We start from the raw sequence: 19,116 nt of genomic DNA, 5'->3' as shown, positions 1-19,116 counted from the left end.
TTCTGTGTCTTGTGAGTTTTCAGTATTGAGCATGCATTATTTTTGCTAGAGGGAAAAGAAAAATGTTATCATTTAAAAAAGGGTCACAAAAAGGCATGGAAGCTGATGAAGGAGCAGACAGACAAACTATAAATAGCAGACATGAGAACTCCAAAATACAGTACTGAGAACCATTTAGAAGTTCCCCAAAAGACTTCGAGAAAAGGTTTAACTACCTTCAAGGTACTTCGTTTTAAGAAAGCAAGAAAGTGTGCATCCAACTGAGAAAGATTTCCATAAGAAATGGCTACAATTTTTTAAAAGATTGGCTTGTATATAAGCGAGCTTCAATTACCTGGAAAACTATATTTAGAGCTCTCTATTATAACCTTTCAGTATTTCCACTTAACCAATGCATCAGATTAACAAGAATTCTCCACTTTCTTGACTGGGCTCATGTCACGTTGAACCCTAGGGGCCGCTGGGCTGCTCTCTGCTTCTTCCACCCTCTTCTGTTTTACTAGCCAACTCCCCACCACCATCCCAGCCAAGCCAACTGCCCCAATACGGCAGCTTCTATAGTCCATGGAGCACCTCATCCTCCCAAAACGCCAGCAAATCATGATATAATTGTAACTTCCTCCATTTGAGGATCAAGATCCCCAGATTCATCACTGCCAAGAAAAGGCAAAATGCAATGAGACAACATACAAAAAATGCCCAATACTGTCCAACATACAGTACATACTGCAAAGCCCCTTTTTAAGTTATTATTATTAACAAATAGGCCACACGCAGAAATGTGTGTAAGAACCCTGCAGCGAGACCTTCAAAATACGAGGTTGAGAGGATGGTGTCAGAGGGCAAAGTGAGACAGGGCTTGGGAGAAAAGGAACAGCTGCAGCCTCTTTTGAAAGAGGACATTTCGGGTCACCCCAGTAAAAGAAGTCCTTCCAAATGTACTTCTGTAACCCCCAGGGAATCGATTTTGCAGGACGGAATTATTTCCCTGAAATAAATAGACACACAAAAGTCGCCACAACTGGAGCCGAACAAGAAAACAAGCCAGCTGCTGACTTACAAGCAGCGTCTGATGCAACAGAGCAAAAGGTCCGCGGCTCAGGTCCAGCGGGATGGCTCTGGACACACCAGCCCTCCGTGGCGGAAGCACGCTGGGAGCCACATAGGGGAGGGGCCTCACCTTGCTGTGGGCAAGGTCCCAGGTGGACCAGGCATGGATAGGACACCTTCAGGAGTGCAGACCCTTGGGCCTCTGTCATCACCCTGCTCCACCATGGTCTCAGCTCCAGCCATGCACCTAGGTGTCTGTTTAAAGATGGTGATGCCCGGGCCCCACCCACAGAGAGCTGCTAAAAGGTCCCTATAGGTGATTCTAATGCTCCGCCGGGACTGAGAACAAGCGGTGTAGCTGGAAGAGCCCACAGAGGGGTCAGACAGACCTGAGTTTTTAACTCTGGTGCTACCTTGCTTGCTTGAGCAAATCAGTTACCCTTCCTGAGCATCAACTTTTTTAACTGCAAAGTGGGAATAACGGTCCCTTCATGACAGAGCTGCTGTGAAATAAGATGATGCACGTCAACGGCCTCATGGAGGGTGATTATTCTACAAATGTTCTCTCCTCTCCCTTCGCTCCCCTTCTTTCAAGGTTCTCCCAAGTGGGTCAGGAGTTCTGGGCATCTCCCAACTCTAAGGGGCTTCCTGCCTTGCTAGGTGGGAAAAAAAAGGACGGGAGGGAGACACATCTTTCCTTATGTTGGATGCCCCCCATCACACATACAAAATACACGCACTCAGAACCCCTACTGGTGAAGTGGGCATATTATTCCACAGCAAAACTATGCAAAGAATGGAGAGTCACAAGAAGCAAAATGAGGGAACACCTAGCTTGTAAGATTTGCTTTGCTTTTCCTGGCGAGAGGAAGACCTAACCTGGGTGTGACACTTTCTCGGGAAGTCCCTGCCTCTGCCTCTGTCTCTCCTGTTAGCTGCGAGCCTCGTACACCTGGCAGCACAGGGGTGAGGTATAGTAGGCCCAAGGGAATGTCTGAATTAATTATGCTCTTTGAGGCCAGGGATGGGCATTTGTAGATCAACAGAGCTCCTAAGGCCCACACGTGTTAATCCCCTAAAAAGGCATTTCCTAAATATACCTGACTCTGATTCTGAGCAACTGGCAGAAAAGGATATAAAGGCACATTCGGCATTTGGGGGGCAGCAGCTCAAGGTCTAGTGACAGAGCAGCAGCCCCGCAGCACTTCCACGCTGGCATTCCCCTTCAAGTAGTGCAGACGTGGGCCAGTGCCTTAATTTTCTGTGCCTCAGTTTATCCACTGTAAAATGGGGATGACAATGCTGTGCATCTCCTAGGGTTACCATGAGGATGAATTAGGTCAGTGATCCAACGTGCTTAGACTACCGCCTGGCACAATTCCTGCTACGTAATTGTTTGCTATTATTATTACTCCATGGGAAAACAACAGGCAAAGAGACCTCAAACTACGGTTCCAATATAAAGGCGTGGGGTCTTAGGGCCCTCCAGTTATCACAAAAGAAGGTGAGGGCTAAAGAAAGTGGGGGGGTATATCCTCACACGAAAACAACGAGCTTTCCATTACTGTGTTTCCCGAGGACAGACCATGGACCAACCCCATCACCTTCCCTTGTGTTATCTGGTTAAAGTGCTGAAGATTCCCAGGTCTCCCTAAGTCGCACCCCAGCCCTGCTGGACCAGGCTCTCTGGGGTGGGTGCCAAAGATGGTGCATTTTAACTGGTACACCCAGGAGATTCCCATGTCCCCACAAATCTAAGAGCCCTTAGACTGGCTAAGCTCATCAACTAGAGGGTCATGTCCGTTTGCCCACCATCATAGCCTGAGAGGCTTGCACATAGTACGTGCTCAACAAATATCAGATGAATCCATTCAAGAGTTACAACTCAATAAGTAGTCAGTCAGTTGTTTTGAAGGAGGCAGGCACATGCAAAGCAATGCTAAACCAGACAGACAACTTCATTCATTTACTCTAAAAATCTTCACCGTGCTTACTATATACCAGACACTGTTCTAGACACTGGAGATGCAGAGAAGATGATGAATGAGGTTGTTTAGAGATAATTAAAATGGTGACAAGTGCTGTGAATGGAGCTAATAAAGCAAGGAAACGGGTGGAGCACGTCTCTCTGTCATTAAACTCGGCCTCTAGAACAGCGCCACCCTTTAGAACTTCCTATGATAATGGAAATGATCTTTCCTGCATTGTCGGATGGTCGCCACCAGCCCCATAGGGTTATCCAGCACTTAACATGTGGCTAGTATGCCCAAGGAGCTTAAGTTTTTAATTTTATTTCACTGTAATTAATGTTAACTTTAATAGGCAGGTGTGTCCACATGAGACAGCACAGGTCTAGGGGCGGAAAGAGATTAGTAGACTGGAAATTATAACACAAAGCACTCAGTGCTATGAGGGTGAGGGAGGCGGGTAGAAGCACCATGTGTTATCAAATGCCTCTCACCCAATTACCAGATGACCTAACGTTCTCTGGCTCTCAGGATTGAAAGAACAAGGTGAGGTACAAGGCATTGTACTCGGGCTGGAATTTTTATAGGCCATGATCAGTTGGAAGTGGTATGCAGCCCGGCCAAGCCCCAGAGACTGTGGTTCAAGAACACACCACCATCCACAAAGCCTGCCCACAGCTGCCAGAGAGATCTCTCTCTTCCCCGTCATTCCGCTGATGGTCATTTTGTCCTTGGCTACAACGTCCCACTGGGCCCTGCATGGATTTTACGAGATTTCTTCGCTTCAAGCATAAGTACGGATACAAGCCTCCTAAATTCCACCGGAAAATTGGTGGCTAATCCAAACATTTCATAAAATTAGAACTCATTGTGGGGCTGAAAGGAATTCAGACTGTGCCGCCACCAGAGAAATGCAAAATATTTGTTATAATTTTTTCCTTCGTGAGCTGTTTCGAGCAGCAAGTGCTTTTTCAGCTTGAAGTTAAAGGAGGCGCTGGGGCGGCGGGGGGAAGGAATGGGAGAGTTTTTGTTTTTGTTTTGTTTTCTCTGTGGTTTGCAAAAAGTATCACCAGATGATAAAAAATCGAGGAATCCTGCTGACTCCCTAATCCCTCGGCCAGCAGAGATAATAAACTTTCCCCATCTCGGCTGCACCTTGCCTTTATAAAGATGGTGTTTTTCTTGGAAAATGGTACATCTGCTCCTTAATTTTCTTCTTAGGCTTTAGCCCCAGAATCTCTCCTATGCTGAGATTTCATCAGCAAGAGAGAGACGGCCATCATTCATGCAGGCATGCGTGCAGGCGCGTCACCAGTACTGATTTGCCAGGCACCATGCTAGGCACTTGAGGTAACACCAGTAAACAAAACTGGTGAAAATCCCTGCCCTGGAAGAGCCTGCCTTCCAGGGAAGGAGGACAAACAAGGGAGGAGTTGGTGACTGCCACTTGCAATTTGGAGACAAGACCTGAAGACTCACCAAATGCAGAAACTGGATGGGGCTGGAAAGTAAGCTCCAAATCAGTCCCAGAACTCTCATCTCACAGAGAAATTAGCTGAAGCCGTAGAAGAGGCGTAATTCGCCCCAGGTCACACAGCTCAAGTTGCGGCAATGGTGGGACGGGCCCCCAAGCCTCCTGACAACATCCCCAGACTCTTAACACTCCGCAGCCATTCCACAAACATGAGGTGCCTTCTTCCTGTGCACCAGGCGCAGAACCAGGCACAGGGAGGACATAACTGAGTAAGACACGGAATAACTGGCTTCATGGAACCAAGGTCCTCCAGCTGCTGTTTTCACAAGCCTGGACACAACTTCTCTGAGCAGTAAGTCTGGGTTCAGTGGGAGTCCACCCCACAGCGTGTGGGTGAAGGACCAAAGCAGGAAGCTGCAGAAGCCGCCAAGGATCCGCGCCCATGAGAGGCCACGGAGCCCAACGATTAAAACCTTGACCCTGAAGTCAGACAGCCCAGCCCTAGATCCCCGCTCTGTGACTTTGGGCAAGTCTTGTGACCTCTCTAAGCCTCTCCTTCCTGGTCTGCAAAATGAATGTACTAATAATACGGGCTCAAAGGAGAGGTAGCACGTGAAGTAATTAGAACAGTGCCTGGCTCACACGCGCCACTCAATAAATGTTTCCTGCTATTACAACCGTTAGGGAAAGGATCCTCCTTCCGCTCTGGACCTTCCTACACATTCAGGAAGGTGGATACGACTCAGTGGAGATTTCCACTTCATTCCTCCCCTCTCCAGGATTTCTGCCACGAGCTGCCTGCACACCCACTCACACACTGGTTCCTTCCCCGAGCATTCCATTTGATTCTGCCTGGGAAACAGATATCAATTAACCACAAGGAAGATGCAAAGCGGGGTTCTCCCTGGAGCAGGTGCATCACTGCCCTGCCTTCCCACCCAAACACATTCACGTGCTGGGCTCCGAGCTCACCAGATCAACCCGAGTAACAGCCTCTTCCCTCCCACGGCTTCTGCTAGTTGGAGAAATATTCACTTTCTAATCTACCGAGAGCTAGACGAGGTAGTAGCGTTACATCAAGGACCACTGAGACCTTCTCAAAGTTTGCTGTCTTCTCTTCTAACTGATACTGAGAAAATCATGGCTGCATAATGAATGTACTTGATGTAAAGGGATGAAATTCTAAGAGACCAAAGCACACACAAAAGAAATACAATAGGGAATCAGTGTCCTTAAATGGACCAGCAAGGAGGGGTCAGCATTGACCACAAAGGCTGGGGATCTAGAAATGACAAGGGGCATCTGCACGTTCTAGAACCAAGAGGTGGCTGAGCTCCTTTGGGGCAGAGGCTGCTCCCTGTTGCCATTGCCCAGCCCCACCCCACCACCTCCCTGGTGCCCACACGGGGTCTGGCACAGCGGTGGAGCTCAGCAAATATTTGAATAAATGTGTTTAAACGTGCAACCTGGGAGAGGCAGAAGGAAAAATGACAGCTATTTCTACTCCTCCTTGGAAGCCGTCTAGGGTCGTAGCCGAGAGCTCAGACAGATGTGAATTTCATTCCTGCCATCATCCCCCGGTCACAAATAGTGTGTCCCTGGGCCTCAGTTCCCTCTGCAGTATAATGGGGGTTGTGAGAGCATCTCTCTCACTGGGACGGGGGGTGTCTAAGAACGACCGGGAATTCAGTGAGACGATGCACGCAACACACTCAGCCCAAGGCCTGGTGAATATAAAGCGCTCCACAGAGGTGAGCTTGATAGAGTGATTTCATCTTTAAGGATGAAAGGCTGGTAAACATACCGGTCAATTCTTCCTTTTAAGTGAGGATGCCAAAAACATGCCTTCCACTGGGGAGAGGGCCCCTCCTTAGTCTTCTCCTCCTGCCTGGAGTCTTGCCTCCACCCACCTGTCCCCAGGTAGAAGGAGCTCCCTGGATGCTGAACGCCCCCCCCACACACACACACACCCCGTCGATGCTAAAAGCACTGGGAGACCCAAATGCACAACGGAGAGCAGAGGCCGCCACAGGCCTCCAGCCTCACTGGGACCAAAAGCAAAGTCTCCTAAACGCGAAGTCGCTAAGGAATGAGTGAAGATTCCTCCGAGCAGCCCAGCAGGATATGAGTTTGCCGTCCTCTGAATCCCGAATAATAACGGCTAATTTTTATCGAGAACTGGCTACATGTCAGGCACAGTTCTCGGCACTGTCCCTGACAACCCAGGAGGCAGGTTCTATCATCATCCCACTTTATAGATGAGAAAACTGATGAGGTTCTTTGAAAATGAGAACGGTCTAACTCACATAGAGCCTAGGCCAGAACTCACTTCACAGACATGCAATGTCTGTGAAGCAATGTCTGCCTTGAGCTGAATGGGAATGCGGACTCTCCTTACACTTGACAAAGCCCGCACCTAACAATCTGAAAAAGGTTTTGGGAGCTGAAGATACTTCCCCTTCCCGCAGCAAGACCGCCTGCCAAAAACCGGGCAGTAGGAAATGAAGTCTACATTTCACCAGTTGCATTCAGCGCATCCCAGGATTCTCTTCCTATGCGCTGGCAGGGACCTTGGAGAGCATTTTGTCTTGGCCCCTAGATTTACAGGTGAAGAAAGGGGCTTCAACACCTGGGCATCTACTCTGTGATGCCCTGTGTCCAGGCTGCCCAAGGTACAAAGACAGCTGAGACCCCATCCTGCCTTTCCCAAGAGGGCTCCTTCCAAGGATAACATTCTCTGTGGGCCACACACTTTTCTAAGAACTTGACGTACAACGCATTTATCCTCACAACCACTCCCATTTCACAGCTGAAGAAACCGAGTCAAGCTGACCATCTCAAATTTACACAGGAGGTTGGAGCAGGGTCTCAAACCCAGGCGCTCAGAACCAGCCCACACTCCCTTTGGATTCCTGTATTGGATCGTCCACTTCCCTTCCACCTTCCTGTGAGTGTCATTGGCAGCTGGGGTGAATCATACATGAGCTGAGCCCAACTCACAATGAAATGACAACAGCCAGCAAGGATTCCTTCCAACCTGCACCCATGAGCCGCTTGTGTGGCTTTCGAGCCACGTGAGCTACAAGGAGCATGACACCAGCGAGAGGGAATTGGGGACTTAAGGAAACACTGACAACGCAGCAGCTCCCTTTTTTTAAACTCCCTTTGGCCACAGAGTTGCAAGTTGTGCCCTGAGCCATCTGGACACCGCCCTTCCCCTCCCCTTCCAGGGAAGGAGGGAACCTACCACAGCAGCCTCTTAGCACCCTCCCCCTGGAAATATCCAGCTGCCTCTCAATACCTCTAATGAAAGTAAGCGAAGTGGCATTCTTTTCTCGAGTTTAAAAGGCGAATCACGATGGTGTTTTTTCCAGACATACATTAAACTCCGCACTCCAGCCGGTTTACAATTCCTTAAGTACTTGATTTACAGCCCAGGGAGAAAATGTTTTGAAAATCTTGCCAATGCATTTCGTGTCTCCAGCTTGCCTGCTCTGCAGAGCTGATCACCGGGGATTCTCAGATGGGGGGCGGGCGACTCCCGGAGTGTGGGAGTGACCCAAGGAGGCCACAGAGCTCCAGAGAACCACGGGGAGCAGCCGCCAGGGGTGGGAACCGGCTTCCCTCCTCCTCCCTCCAGCCATTCAGAGCCGCAATGGAGACGCACCTGGCCGCGTGGGCCCTCCACCGCGGTCCACCTGGTGGTAAGGAGAGGGGTGACCCAGAGCAGGGTCACCCAAGGGCCCTTCCCCACCTTCTCAGGACTGCTGGTGCACTCTCGATGCAGCTATTCATTCGTGCATTCATCCATCCATTCATTCATTCTTACTGAACACCTACTGTATGCCTGGCACCCGGCTACAGGCCAGGATGCCGTGGTCAGACAGTGACCCTGCTTCCCTTCTAATGGGGGAGGAAGGGGAAGCTGTATACAGACAAAGCATCAAACCCACAAGCTCTGAAGGAAACCGACACAGGGCCAAGACAGGAGGACAAGGGAGTGAGAGTTTGGACAGCCAGTCAGGACCTGAAGGGTGCGGCAGATTCAGAGTTTAAGTCCTCAGCAACCCATGGGAGGGTTTAAAGCAGGGACAGCCACGACCTGGTATAAGAAGGCCACCAGGTGCTCGACGCTAGTACTTCTCAACACAGTAGTAATACCAGCTCTGGTTTTCAAGATACTATGCACAGGATCTGCGTTGCAAGCTTCCAAATCCTACTTCTCATGGCAATCGCACTTGGTCGGATATTGGTCGCCGCATTTTCAAGACGAGAAAACAAAAGCTCAGAGGAAACGTGCGGCTTGCCCAGGATCCTCCAGCCGCCGAGCCGCAGGGAGGCAAAGGAACCCAAGTCTGCCTGATTGTACAGCCATGATTTCTTTCTCCTCATTTATATACTCCCCTGCATCATTCTCAGACTCTTCCAGATGCGCTCATGACACGCCCCAACTAAGTTCTCGGGACCTCGATGGCAGGTCATATTCTGCTCTGAAACTTCCCACTGTCCTGGGCACTTTAGGAAGCCCTCATGAAATACACCCGGTTTCCTGCCAGATTGAAAGGAAAAGGGGTACCACCCCCAGCGGAGGATGTGTGTTCATCACGGGGAATCTTCAGCCCAGCCCCGGGTTAACATGCAGTTAACAGCTTACCGGAGAGCCTCGCCGTGAAGTCAACATCTGGCTGCTTCTGGACCATTTCCAGAGAATTTTATCAATACAGCCAGACTCCACTCGCGGTGGGTCATCTGGCCCAGCCCCTCCTGTGCCGGGGCCTGGGATCTTCTCATTCCTGCGCTGTACAGTGGCGTCTGGGCCAGCGGAATGATAAATGCATTCTGCTTTAAAGCAGATACTTCACAAATCATAACTTACAGATGCTCCAGGACTTTCATGTGGGAAAGACAAATGAGACTTAGGCTGTCTGACTCCAGAGCCACTGAGGACAGGAAGCCACAGCCAGGAAGGCTCTCTCCCCCCTAACAAGCTCATGAGCAAATGTAACAGAAAGAGAATTCGTGCAGGGAAGGGTCTGCCTGGCTTTGCAGACTATGCTACGTAACCCGCCATTCATTTCCAGCCATTGTCTTTCCTTGCCCACAAATCGGAAAGCTCCTTGAGGTCGGGGGTGGTGACCTCCAGCCTCCACACCTCCTAAAACAGTCCCTCGCTCACTGTACTCACTGTATTCCCTTCTGTGCCATCCTACAAGCCTTTGCGCGGGACCTACTATGTGCCTGGCACACTGCTAGGCACAGACAGTAGGTCCAAGACGGTTAGAAGGGGCTTCCCAGCAGCCAAGACACCTCAACTCAATCCTTATCTCCTGCGGCTTCCCAGGAGGAAGTGAGATCAGACGTCCTGGAGTGGGGTGGGTGCATTTCTGTCTGCAGGCCGGGAAGTGAACCAGCTGACCGCCCGAGGCCCCCTAGGGATTCCAGAACCTGAGGATGCTGAAGGCGCAAAGAACAAAGTGTGTGCCCAGGAGGAGAGCTCTCTGACCTGCTTCATTAAAACAGACCCGTGGCCCAACAAGCAGAGGCCTCTCTCCCCCAGCACCGTGCTGAGCCTTATCTTCTCACAGCTCAACTCCTGCGAAAACCTCCAGGCTGGCTCCCTACTCCAAGCCGGCACACCAGACCCATGGGCTCGGAGCCCCCGCTGCGATCAGCGCCCAGCTCAGCCCACCTAGAGGAAGGGAGCTGGCCAAGGTCTCTGCATTCACGCTGCCTGGGTCCAGACCCTGGCTCTGCTGCTGCGTGTGACCCTGGCAATTAGCGAACCCCTCCGTCTCTTCATCTGGGAAATGAAACGATTGCAGGATTGTCACGAGAATTAAATTAGTTAAATGGACCTGGCACATTAGAAGCACTCAAGAAGAATTAGCCGCTATTATTATCATTATTATTATTAAACGGTATTATTATTCCCCCCATCCCATATCACCAACCTTGCCTCCCACTATGTCCCAGCATACACCCTGCATTCCAAGACATCTGGCCTGCTCACCCTGGAATCTGCCCTCTGCCCGAAAGCTTCCATATTTCAGTCTTCAGAAACCCAAATCAAGGGTCATCTTCAACAGCCCCTGCCCTCCTTAATCCTACAGTACGCCCTCTCTCTATACCCTTCCTGAACAACAAGAAACCCCCCCAGGAGAAGAACCTCCCCATGGCTAATCTTCCGGCACATGACTGAAACACCGCACCCAAATCCAGAGGTCACCTGCAGTGCATCAAAAAGAAGGTTTTCCATTTCACCAGCAGCAATGGGTCTCAGCATAGATAAACCTGTCTGACACTGCCTAGCTATTTGATCCTGGGCAAGTTACTTAACCTCCCCAAGCACTGTTTTCCCCACTGGTTAAATGGGTCTAACAAGAGTGCGCACCTCTTAGGATCGTGGTGACGATCAGAAAATGTCCGTAAAGCACTTAGCACAGCGTGACACACCACAAACTCTCAAAAGTATCCGCTGGTAGTAATAACAGCGGCAGCAGCAGCAATACAGGAGGGGGTGTTCCTGTCTAGCACGGAACTCAATTTAATGAACTGATCTTCGATGAGCCACATTCCCACTTGAAAATCTCCAGAAGTAATCAATTCCTGTATAGAAGAGGTACCCATGGCCTAGCAACTGCTCACTCTGCCTCTTCCACCAGACTGTAAGTTCCTCAGGTCTTATCCATGTGTATGTCCCAGAATTTAACATGGTGAGAAGCATATGGCAGATGGTAATAAATCTTTGTTGAACTGAGCAGAATTAGTTCAATAGTTGTAAGTACATTTCATCTTTGCTACTAGATTATAAGCTCTTTAAGAGTGAGGCTCGTGTCTTGCTCCAGTAAAGATTTATTAAATGAGTGATGGAAAAATACCAAACTAAGAATCAGGTTTCTTAGACCCAGCCCAGTCACTCACCAGCTGTGCAACCTCAGAAAAGTCACTTAACAATTCTGTACCTTATTTTTCCCGCCTCGAGGATGAGAAGTTTGGACCACGTGTCTGCCGAAGTCCCTTCCCCCCTGAAACTGGGTTTGGGCCTTAGCTGCGACAGGGCACCTCAGCCACCATGCGTATGACAGCCACGCGCAGGCCAGCTTACTAATTTGCAACCCCGATCTGCAATTTTCCAGCACCAGGCTATCAATAACTTTGGGCCAGTGCTTAAAACACCCGTTTTTAGTCAAATCAGTCCCTTTGCTGGGCAAGGATGCCCCATCACCCACGCACCATGGCAAACTGGGGGCAGGATTTGCCCGCCAGCCCTGCCACTCCCATGCCAGACCCCTCCCGGAGACCTGCTTCCTGCTCACACCACGTCACGTACTGCTCACAGGAGCTAACCTGGTGCAGAGGGAGAGTTGAACTTAGCCCTTGACGGTGAGGTGATCGCATAACACCTCTCCCCAAAACGTTGTTTGTTTTTGCCGTTGAATTTTTTGGCAATGCTCTGTGCAGCCTGAGGGTCCAGGGAGTTTGGCTCAAAGAAAATGCCATGTTCTAACATTGGGGCTCACTACACAGCCCTGCCTGAAACTGTATCAAAACAAAAGTTGTGCAATAAACAAAGCCCAAATTCAAGGCCTTAGAAATGTGTTCAGATCCTGTCAGAAGCTGGCTGACTGTCGTGGCTTCCTATGGGTGCACTTCCCTAATTAACCTGAAAAGTTGATGATTTCTCCTTCCTCTCTCTGAGTGAGTTAACTGTCCAATGCATCATGCCTCTCTGATGGTCTTAAAATCTAAATGAAAGTCCAAGTGATATGAGAAAAAACATCTTTTAAAAAAAGAGGAAAGTAAATTTGCTTATTTCCCTTTTTGAGGTTTTCTATAGGTTATTTTATTCAATTCTCACAACTAGTCCATGAAGTTGGTACTATATTAGCCCATTTCACAGATGAGGAAGTGGAGGTTTCTGAAAGTTACATAGCTTGCCCAAAGTCACAAGGCTAGTCAGGGATCAGTCAGGACTTGAACGTAAGCCAGGACTCTTAGCCCTTCTGCAAGAGTGCCTCCTTTGTGGGGCTTGTTAATCTCTGGAAGAAGCCACTTTGAGTCCTTTCTCGTGGACATGCTCAGGCAGCAGCAGCAAGACTACATTTGGGATGAAGAGGGGAAGATGCCTGGACCACGCAGAGGGCTGGACTAGCCAACTCCCAAGTTCCAGACTCTGCAACTCTCTACGGAACTGCCTTTCACGGAGCGCTGATGCTGCATGGTATTTTGCTTGATTCAGAAGGCCCTTGCAGACGTGCAATGAAAAGCCACAACATTCTTATTCTTAAACACTTCTCTGTCTCAGGGGGGCTGATTTCACAGCATCTCATGGAGCCTGACACCCAGCACCCGATTTCCGCCACTCGCATTGGCAAAGGAGCTGAAAGTCACAGCTCCTCTTGGGAAGTGCTCTGAAGGGCGTGGGGACAAACGAAAATAAAACATCACTTCACAATTCTACCCAAAGACCTACAAGGTAGAATTGAGACAGCGTGCTCTGAATTCTCCTAAACTGCACCCCAAAAGCGAATTGCGGATGTTTAGTGCATCCTTAGAACCAGAAGAAAACTCCAAGTTCACACTTCAGATGAAAATTCCTTGCTGCTCTTGACAGCTTCTGAGTCACCAAGCACTGTACAGGCAAGAACAACTTGCTGACCAATTTTTTTGATGTTTGTTTTATTTTCTGTCCAGTCAGGCACAGGGAATTTTCCACCTGACAATTCTTGTTTCTCACTTAAGTTCTGACACCATCTGTGAGCAGTGTGCTCAGCAGGGGAAGGACTTGAGGCCAAGGAAGGCTTCCCTTCACCCAACCTCGGTTTTCCCATCTGCTTAATGCAGGGTTTTCACCAGATGATTTTGCTAACATCCTAAGTTTATCTATCAAGTAGAAAGCAGTCTGGGGATTGCCAGTTTCTGGATGTGGATATGCTACCAGATTCAAAATCTTTGCATAATTTTTGAGTAAAACATGAGATGGAGCTGAAATGAATAGCACAATGGGAAACTGAACTAGGACTGGACAATACCAGAGCAGGACTCAAATCTTGCGGCTGTGAAATGAGCCTCTTCCGTTCTCAGGGCGCCCCCTAGTGGCCACTCGGCTAAATCCCGACGGAATGCTCAGAGTTTCTGCAAATAAAGGGAAAGACACCCACCAAAAGAGAAAGGCAGGCTCCCGTCTACTGATGCAATCCCTTTCACTCTACCCTAGTCCGTGGATCAGACAGCAAGACAAATACCTGAGGCCCCAGTGAAGCTCGGAAAGATGTCTGCCATAAGACAAGCTTTCACTCTTGCAGTTAGTGGCAGCTCCCCAGGCTTCTGGTATCTGTGTCCCCTCACAAATCCCAGACACACCCTTACCACTCAACCCCTCACAAGCTCACATCCTCAACCTGCAGCTCCAACTGCGTCTGGTTTTCATTACTCCGCTTTCCAACTTCCCAGCGCGATTCTTCAACAGCTATTAAGACAACATGAGCAAGGAGCTAGGCTTAGTTTTTGCTTATTCAACATCCAGCCTGGGGAATATCACCTCAGACGAAAAGCATGAATGAAGTGCACGTTTCTCAGCCTCCTCTTCCACAGACCTGCAAGTGTGCTCCTCAAAGGTCATCTTTACAACCATCTCCTCTTGAAATTTTTCAACCTACAAAAATGGCACCTGCCCTCTCAATGACTTGCTTGCTATGGAATTTGTTGATAGGCGACAGCTTAAAAATACAAGGTACAATCTCTCAAATTTCCAATTAACCTATAACAGACTTTTTTTAGGCTATAAGATAAAGCCGTATCAACCCAAAGAGTGAAGCCTAGAATGAGGGAGTTACCCAGGTAACCAAATATTTGAGAATTGGGGGGCTGAACTTTCTGACTGATGCCCCATTTTGTCCACAGAACTGTCCCTGCAAAGATGCAAAAGAAAAATACTGACATGAACCTACCACTTCATCCAACAGTCCATTTTGCTTTTTCCCTATGGTCATTTGTTAAGTTTATAATCAACCTGGGACCTGAAACAGCCCCCAAAAGTGTACACAAGGAGTGCCATAATTAGTTCCTGACTTTGGCCCCAAATCGATTAAAATCCATCTGATATGCTGCAAATCAAAGAACCATGTTAATTTCCTGCCACACACCACACAAAATCTTTCTGCAACAGTCAGTCACTTTGAACCCAAACCTCCAGCCACAAGCAGTGTGGATTTCAAGGGCCCGTTCTGCAGAAAGGAAAATGACAACACACCGAGGTTGGGACAATGCAGAGACCCCAAGGCACTCGAGGCGCTACTTGGGGCTGTGTAAATGGTCTTGGGACCCTGGCAGGGTTTCAGCTGTCACAAAGAGTGGGGGTGGCTGGGGCAGACCCCTTAAGCAGTGTAGTAGCCCTGCAGCCAAGGCCTGAAATGCAATTGAGTCTGCAACTCAACGTCCGTGTGGCTGTCCATGCCCTAGGCATTTCAGTCCTCCCAGAAGCCAGCAACAAACTGTCACAACCCTCAGGCATGCAGCAGCCTTTACTTTTGTCCCCTAACCTTCTCTCTTAAAAACAGGCAGGAGTGCGTCCTCCCTTGCAGTGACAGCAGCATCGCGGTAACGGGGAGTGGGAGGATGCAGGGGAGGGGGGTCTCATTCATCTACAGGACATGGGGCTTGGGAGACCAGCTCCGAGCTGAGTTTGTGGTTCTGTCTGGAGTTAAAGCAATAAGGCATTCCAGGGAATGAATGCGTGCCCGCGAGGGAGACCCCAACGGTCCCGACGTTGCAAAGTGTTTGCAAATCATAAACACTACTTTGCTGATGGGATCAAAACCCCCAAAATATGCGCAGACAGGATGTAACAAGTGTTTCGGGAGAAAGACACGCCTGAGTCACGGGGAGCTGGGGGGAGAGTGAGGAATCTGTCTGGGGGTTCCCGGGAAGCCCCCTCTCGGACAAGAGACCCTCCTCTGCGCCCCAGACCCCGCCGCGCGCGCGCTGGGTCCCCAGCCGCGTCTAGCCCAAGCCCCCCGGGTTTCCCCCCAACTCACCACTCGGCCCGAAAACCTCTCGGTGGCCCTCTTGACTTTGCCGTAGGTGCCTTTGCCCAGAGTCTCCTGCAGCTCGTAGCGGTGTTTCAAGTTGTGCTTGTGGTGATGCCGCTTCACCCCGTGCGGCTTCCTGGGCTCCGGGGCCGCCGCCGCGGGGGCTGCTGTCGCCCCCGCCCCCGCCTCCGGGGGAGATCCCGGAGCCCCCGGCCCCAAGTCCGGGCAGTCCCCGGCCGCGGGCGCAGCGGCCCCCTCCATGTCCGAACGCGGGGCGAGCCGGGCCGGAGAGGGCAGGACAGGGCACGGCGCTCGCGGTGTCTGGGTCCCCGCCGAGGGAAACCTGGGCGCGCTCAAGGTCACCCCCGCAGCATTGGGTAGGCGGCCGGCTCCCGCCCGGGCTGCGGCTGGGTCACTGGCGGCGGCGGGGACCGCACATCTGGCGCCCCCGGCGCGCACGATCCGCGCACCGCCCACCAGCCGCGGCGAGCTGCGGCGCGTCGGGCGAGGTGGCGGCGGTGGCGGGGGAGGCGGTGGTGTTCGCAGGAGGGAGGGGAGAGGGGTGGCTCCGAGCGCAGGAGGGGGAGTGTTATGTGGGGCGCCGCGCCCCCGGACCCCTCCCCGGGAGGACGCGCAGACGGGGCGGGGGCGGAGGCGGCGAGCGCGGGCCGGCCCCGGGGGAGGGGGCGAGGGGCGAGGGGCGGGGCGGCCGGGGCTTCCCCCACCTCCCGGGACCCGGGGCCACCCCGAGCTGGGAGGGGGACGGGTGCGTGTCGCGACTCGCCCTTTGTGCTGCGCCGCCTAGGCCGCGGCGGCGGCGGCCGGCGGGCTTTGTCCTCGCTCGGCCGGGACGGAGACGGGGGGATTCCCAGCCCGGGCGACCCCTCCCCGGGCGCGCCCGCCGCAACTACCGCGGGCCCTCCGCCGCCGCCGCCGCCGCCACCGCCACAGCCTCCTCCGACTCCTGCTCCGGCCGCTCGGCCTCCCTTCCTGCCCGCGCCCTGGCGGCGGCGGCGGCGGCGGCTCGCCGAGCCCCGGGGCCGGGCAGGCGAGAGCGCTCGGAGCCGAGGGCCGCCGGGACCCTCTCGCGATCCGGCCGGGGGCGCCGCGGGCTCGGGCGCCCCTTCATTTTCTTTTGGGTGTCGCCGCGGCCGCCAGGCCGGAGACTGGGGAGAGGCTGGGGGAGGGGAGCAGCGCGGGTGTTGGGTTACAGGCGGTGAGTCACGGCCACCCCGGCCCAGCCGCGGTGCGCACCCCCTCCGCCCCACCGGGGCTGGCACCCCCGCCTCGCAGACCCCCGCCGCGGCAGCGGAAGGGCTGCTCGCCCCGGGCAGCTGCGCGACCCCGAAAACCCCAAGAGGGGCGCGCTGAGCCCGGCGCCGCGCCCTCCCCGAAGCAAGGCGGAGTCGGGGAGGGAGGGAGGCTAGGAGGCTGAATCTGGGGCCCGCCGCCGCACTGCCGACCTCCGGCAGGGCGACGGCTGACAGAGGAGGAGAGCTGGGTGCCCACCCTGCCCGCCAAGGCTGCCTTTGGAGGTGGGCAAACCAGGGGCCTCGAATGGAGCAGGGTTGGGGCCTGCTGAAGCCAGAGGTGACTTGCAGGCCTCTCGGCCCCTTGGGCCGTTAGAGTTTTCCTTTAACTGAAATGGCCAGATCCTGGACATGGTACCAGGCACTCTACCCGCCCCCGCAAGCGAGGGTCAGGCAGGAAGGACCTACGTCTGCAGCCAGGCTGCCCCGTTCTTCTAAGAAGGAGCGAGGAAAAATAAAGAAGGCAAAGGGAAAAGAAGCCTTAGGAATTTTTTTTATAAATGGTTCAGTATACCAGACTAGGATGGGAAGAGTGAGGTATGAAGGATGTCTGGTGTGTTCTGCAGATGGCTTGGTGGTTCTTACTTTTTCACCAGTGAGCTGGGCTCGCCCTTCCTCTGCAGCTCTCAGGTTCATCCCTTCTGCATTCCTGCTGTCTTCACTCCTGTCTGTCCCTTATCACCTTACCGAGGACTCCAGCAACAGCATGTCCTCCACGCAAACCCCCTCCCTGCTGCCAGAGTCATGGCCTATAACACTGCAGTCATCATATCCTCTCTGTGCCACACTCCTGTGCTTGGTATTCTTCTCTGTCCAAACTTCTCTTCTACTGATGCTTGACATAAACCCCGCTGTCCCTTCTTGCCTTCCCCAGGAGCACACTGGTTATCGCTTAATACAAACACAAAGGCCATGTTTATTCAATTCCTATTCTGTCCTCCACGCTTGCAGGGCCTCTCTTCCCCCATCCTGCAACTATTCTGCCTTTATGCAAAGTCTGTAGATTAAAAAGTCAGAGTGAGTAACATGCAGGTTGAGCCTGGCTTCCCAGTGGATAGGCTGTGTGACCTTGGTCAAATGACTCAACCTCTCAGAGCTTCAGTTTCTTCTTCTTAAAGTATAGATTAGTGGGTCTGTTTTACAGATAAACAGATCGTGTCTGTAGCGGTAATTAAAACGGTTAACCAAATATTTTCTGGGTCTTTCCCTTCCCAGGGACATGGTAAGAATCTACTACCCCATCCTCTTGAAATTAGATTTGGCCGTATGACTTGCATGGGCCCATGGAATGAGAGCAGTGATGTGCGAAGCTTTTAAGGATCAATGGGCAAATGCCCATGTCTGGACAATCCTGCAAGTTCAGTCTTGGCAATCTTATCGTGACAACCATGAAGTACAGAGAGCCTCCGTCATCCAGCCTGGGCCTCTGTAGAGATGGCAGAGCTGTCCCAGTTAACCTGCGTTGGAAAAGTAGTGTGAGCAAATATTAAACACATGTTAAACCAGGGAGATATAGGGGTTATTTATTATAGCAGCGTAACGTTGCTTATTCTGGCTGATAGAGATGCTCCCAAGTGCCTGGGACTTAATCAGTATTTGTTGCATGAATAACACCTACCATGTACGGAACCTGTTTTATGACAGGAAACCCTGTTTTTGGTTGAGGAAACCATATCAGAAAGGTTAAGTAATTTGCCTGGGATTACACAGGCTGTAAATAGCAGTGCCGGGATTTAAACACTACCTGTCCAGTTCCAAAGTGTATGTTGTTCTTCCACATATGCTGTGCTACCTCTCCTTAAATGGGAAGGATGGAAACAGTACAATGCCTGGCACACAGTCATGCCCAAGCACAGAGAGTTCCTCTCCAGACTGAATTCCTATAGCATTTATAATTTGAACCACACTTCAGCACAATGTTCTCATGCATTGTGCTCAAGTGTTTTCACATAGATAAAGCATTTCCTCCAACAAGATCCCAGGCTCCTTGGTTAAGAACTTGAGTTCTGGAGTCAGACTGCCTGGGTTCAAATCCCTGTTCCACCACGCATAACTGAGCATCTTGGACAATTCTTTTCCTCCTCTGCCCCTCGGTTCTCTCATCTGCAAAATGTCAATGGTAATAACATAGGATGTATTGGCAGGGGTAACAGTATGTCCCAGGGGGTTGGTGTGAGGATTAAGAAACATAATGTATACACTCAATAAGTCATGGCTATTAATATTATACTTATTTTTCGTCTTCTTAGGGCTCCTACTAGAATTCATGCAGTTACAAGCAGGTT

General features: G+C 51.4%; 1 protein-coding gene across 1 annotated transcript in view; it reads right to left on the bottom strand.

Annotated features, from left to right (window-relative positions):
- NUAK1 (NUAK family kinase 1) overlaps positions 1-16,076 on the bottom strand; it is a 65,286-nt gene extending 49,210 nt beyond the window's left edge. The window contains exon 1 of the mRNA XM_060165111.1: positions 15,528-16,076. Coding sequence (XP_060021094.1) covers positions 15,528-15,782 — 255 coding nt within the window. The 5' untranslated portion in view covers positions 15,783-16,076. The remainder of the gene's footprint in view (positions 1-15,527) is intronic.
- Positions 16,077-19,116: the final 3,040 nt, after the last annotated feature.

The sequence above is a fragment of the Lagenorhynchus albirostris genome, chromosome 11, assembly GCF_949774975.1.
Source record: "Lagenorhynchus albirostris chromosome 11, mLagAlb1.1, whole genome shotgun sequence".
Lineage (NCBI taxonomy): Eukaryota > Metazoa > Chordata > Mammalia > Artiodactyla > Delphinidae > Lagenorhynchus > Lagenorhynchus albirostris.
This window is presented reverse-complemented; position numbering and strand designations above follow the sequence as displayed.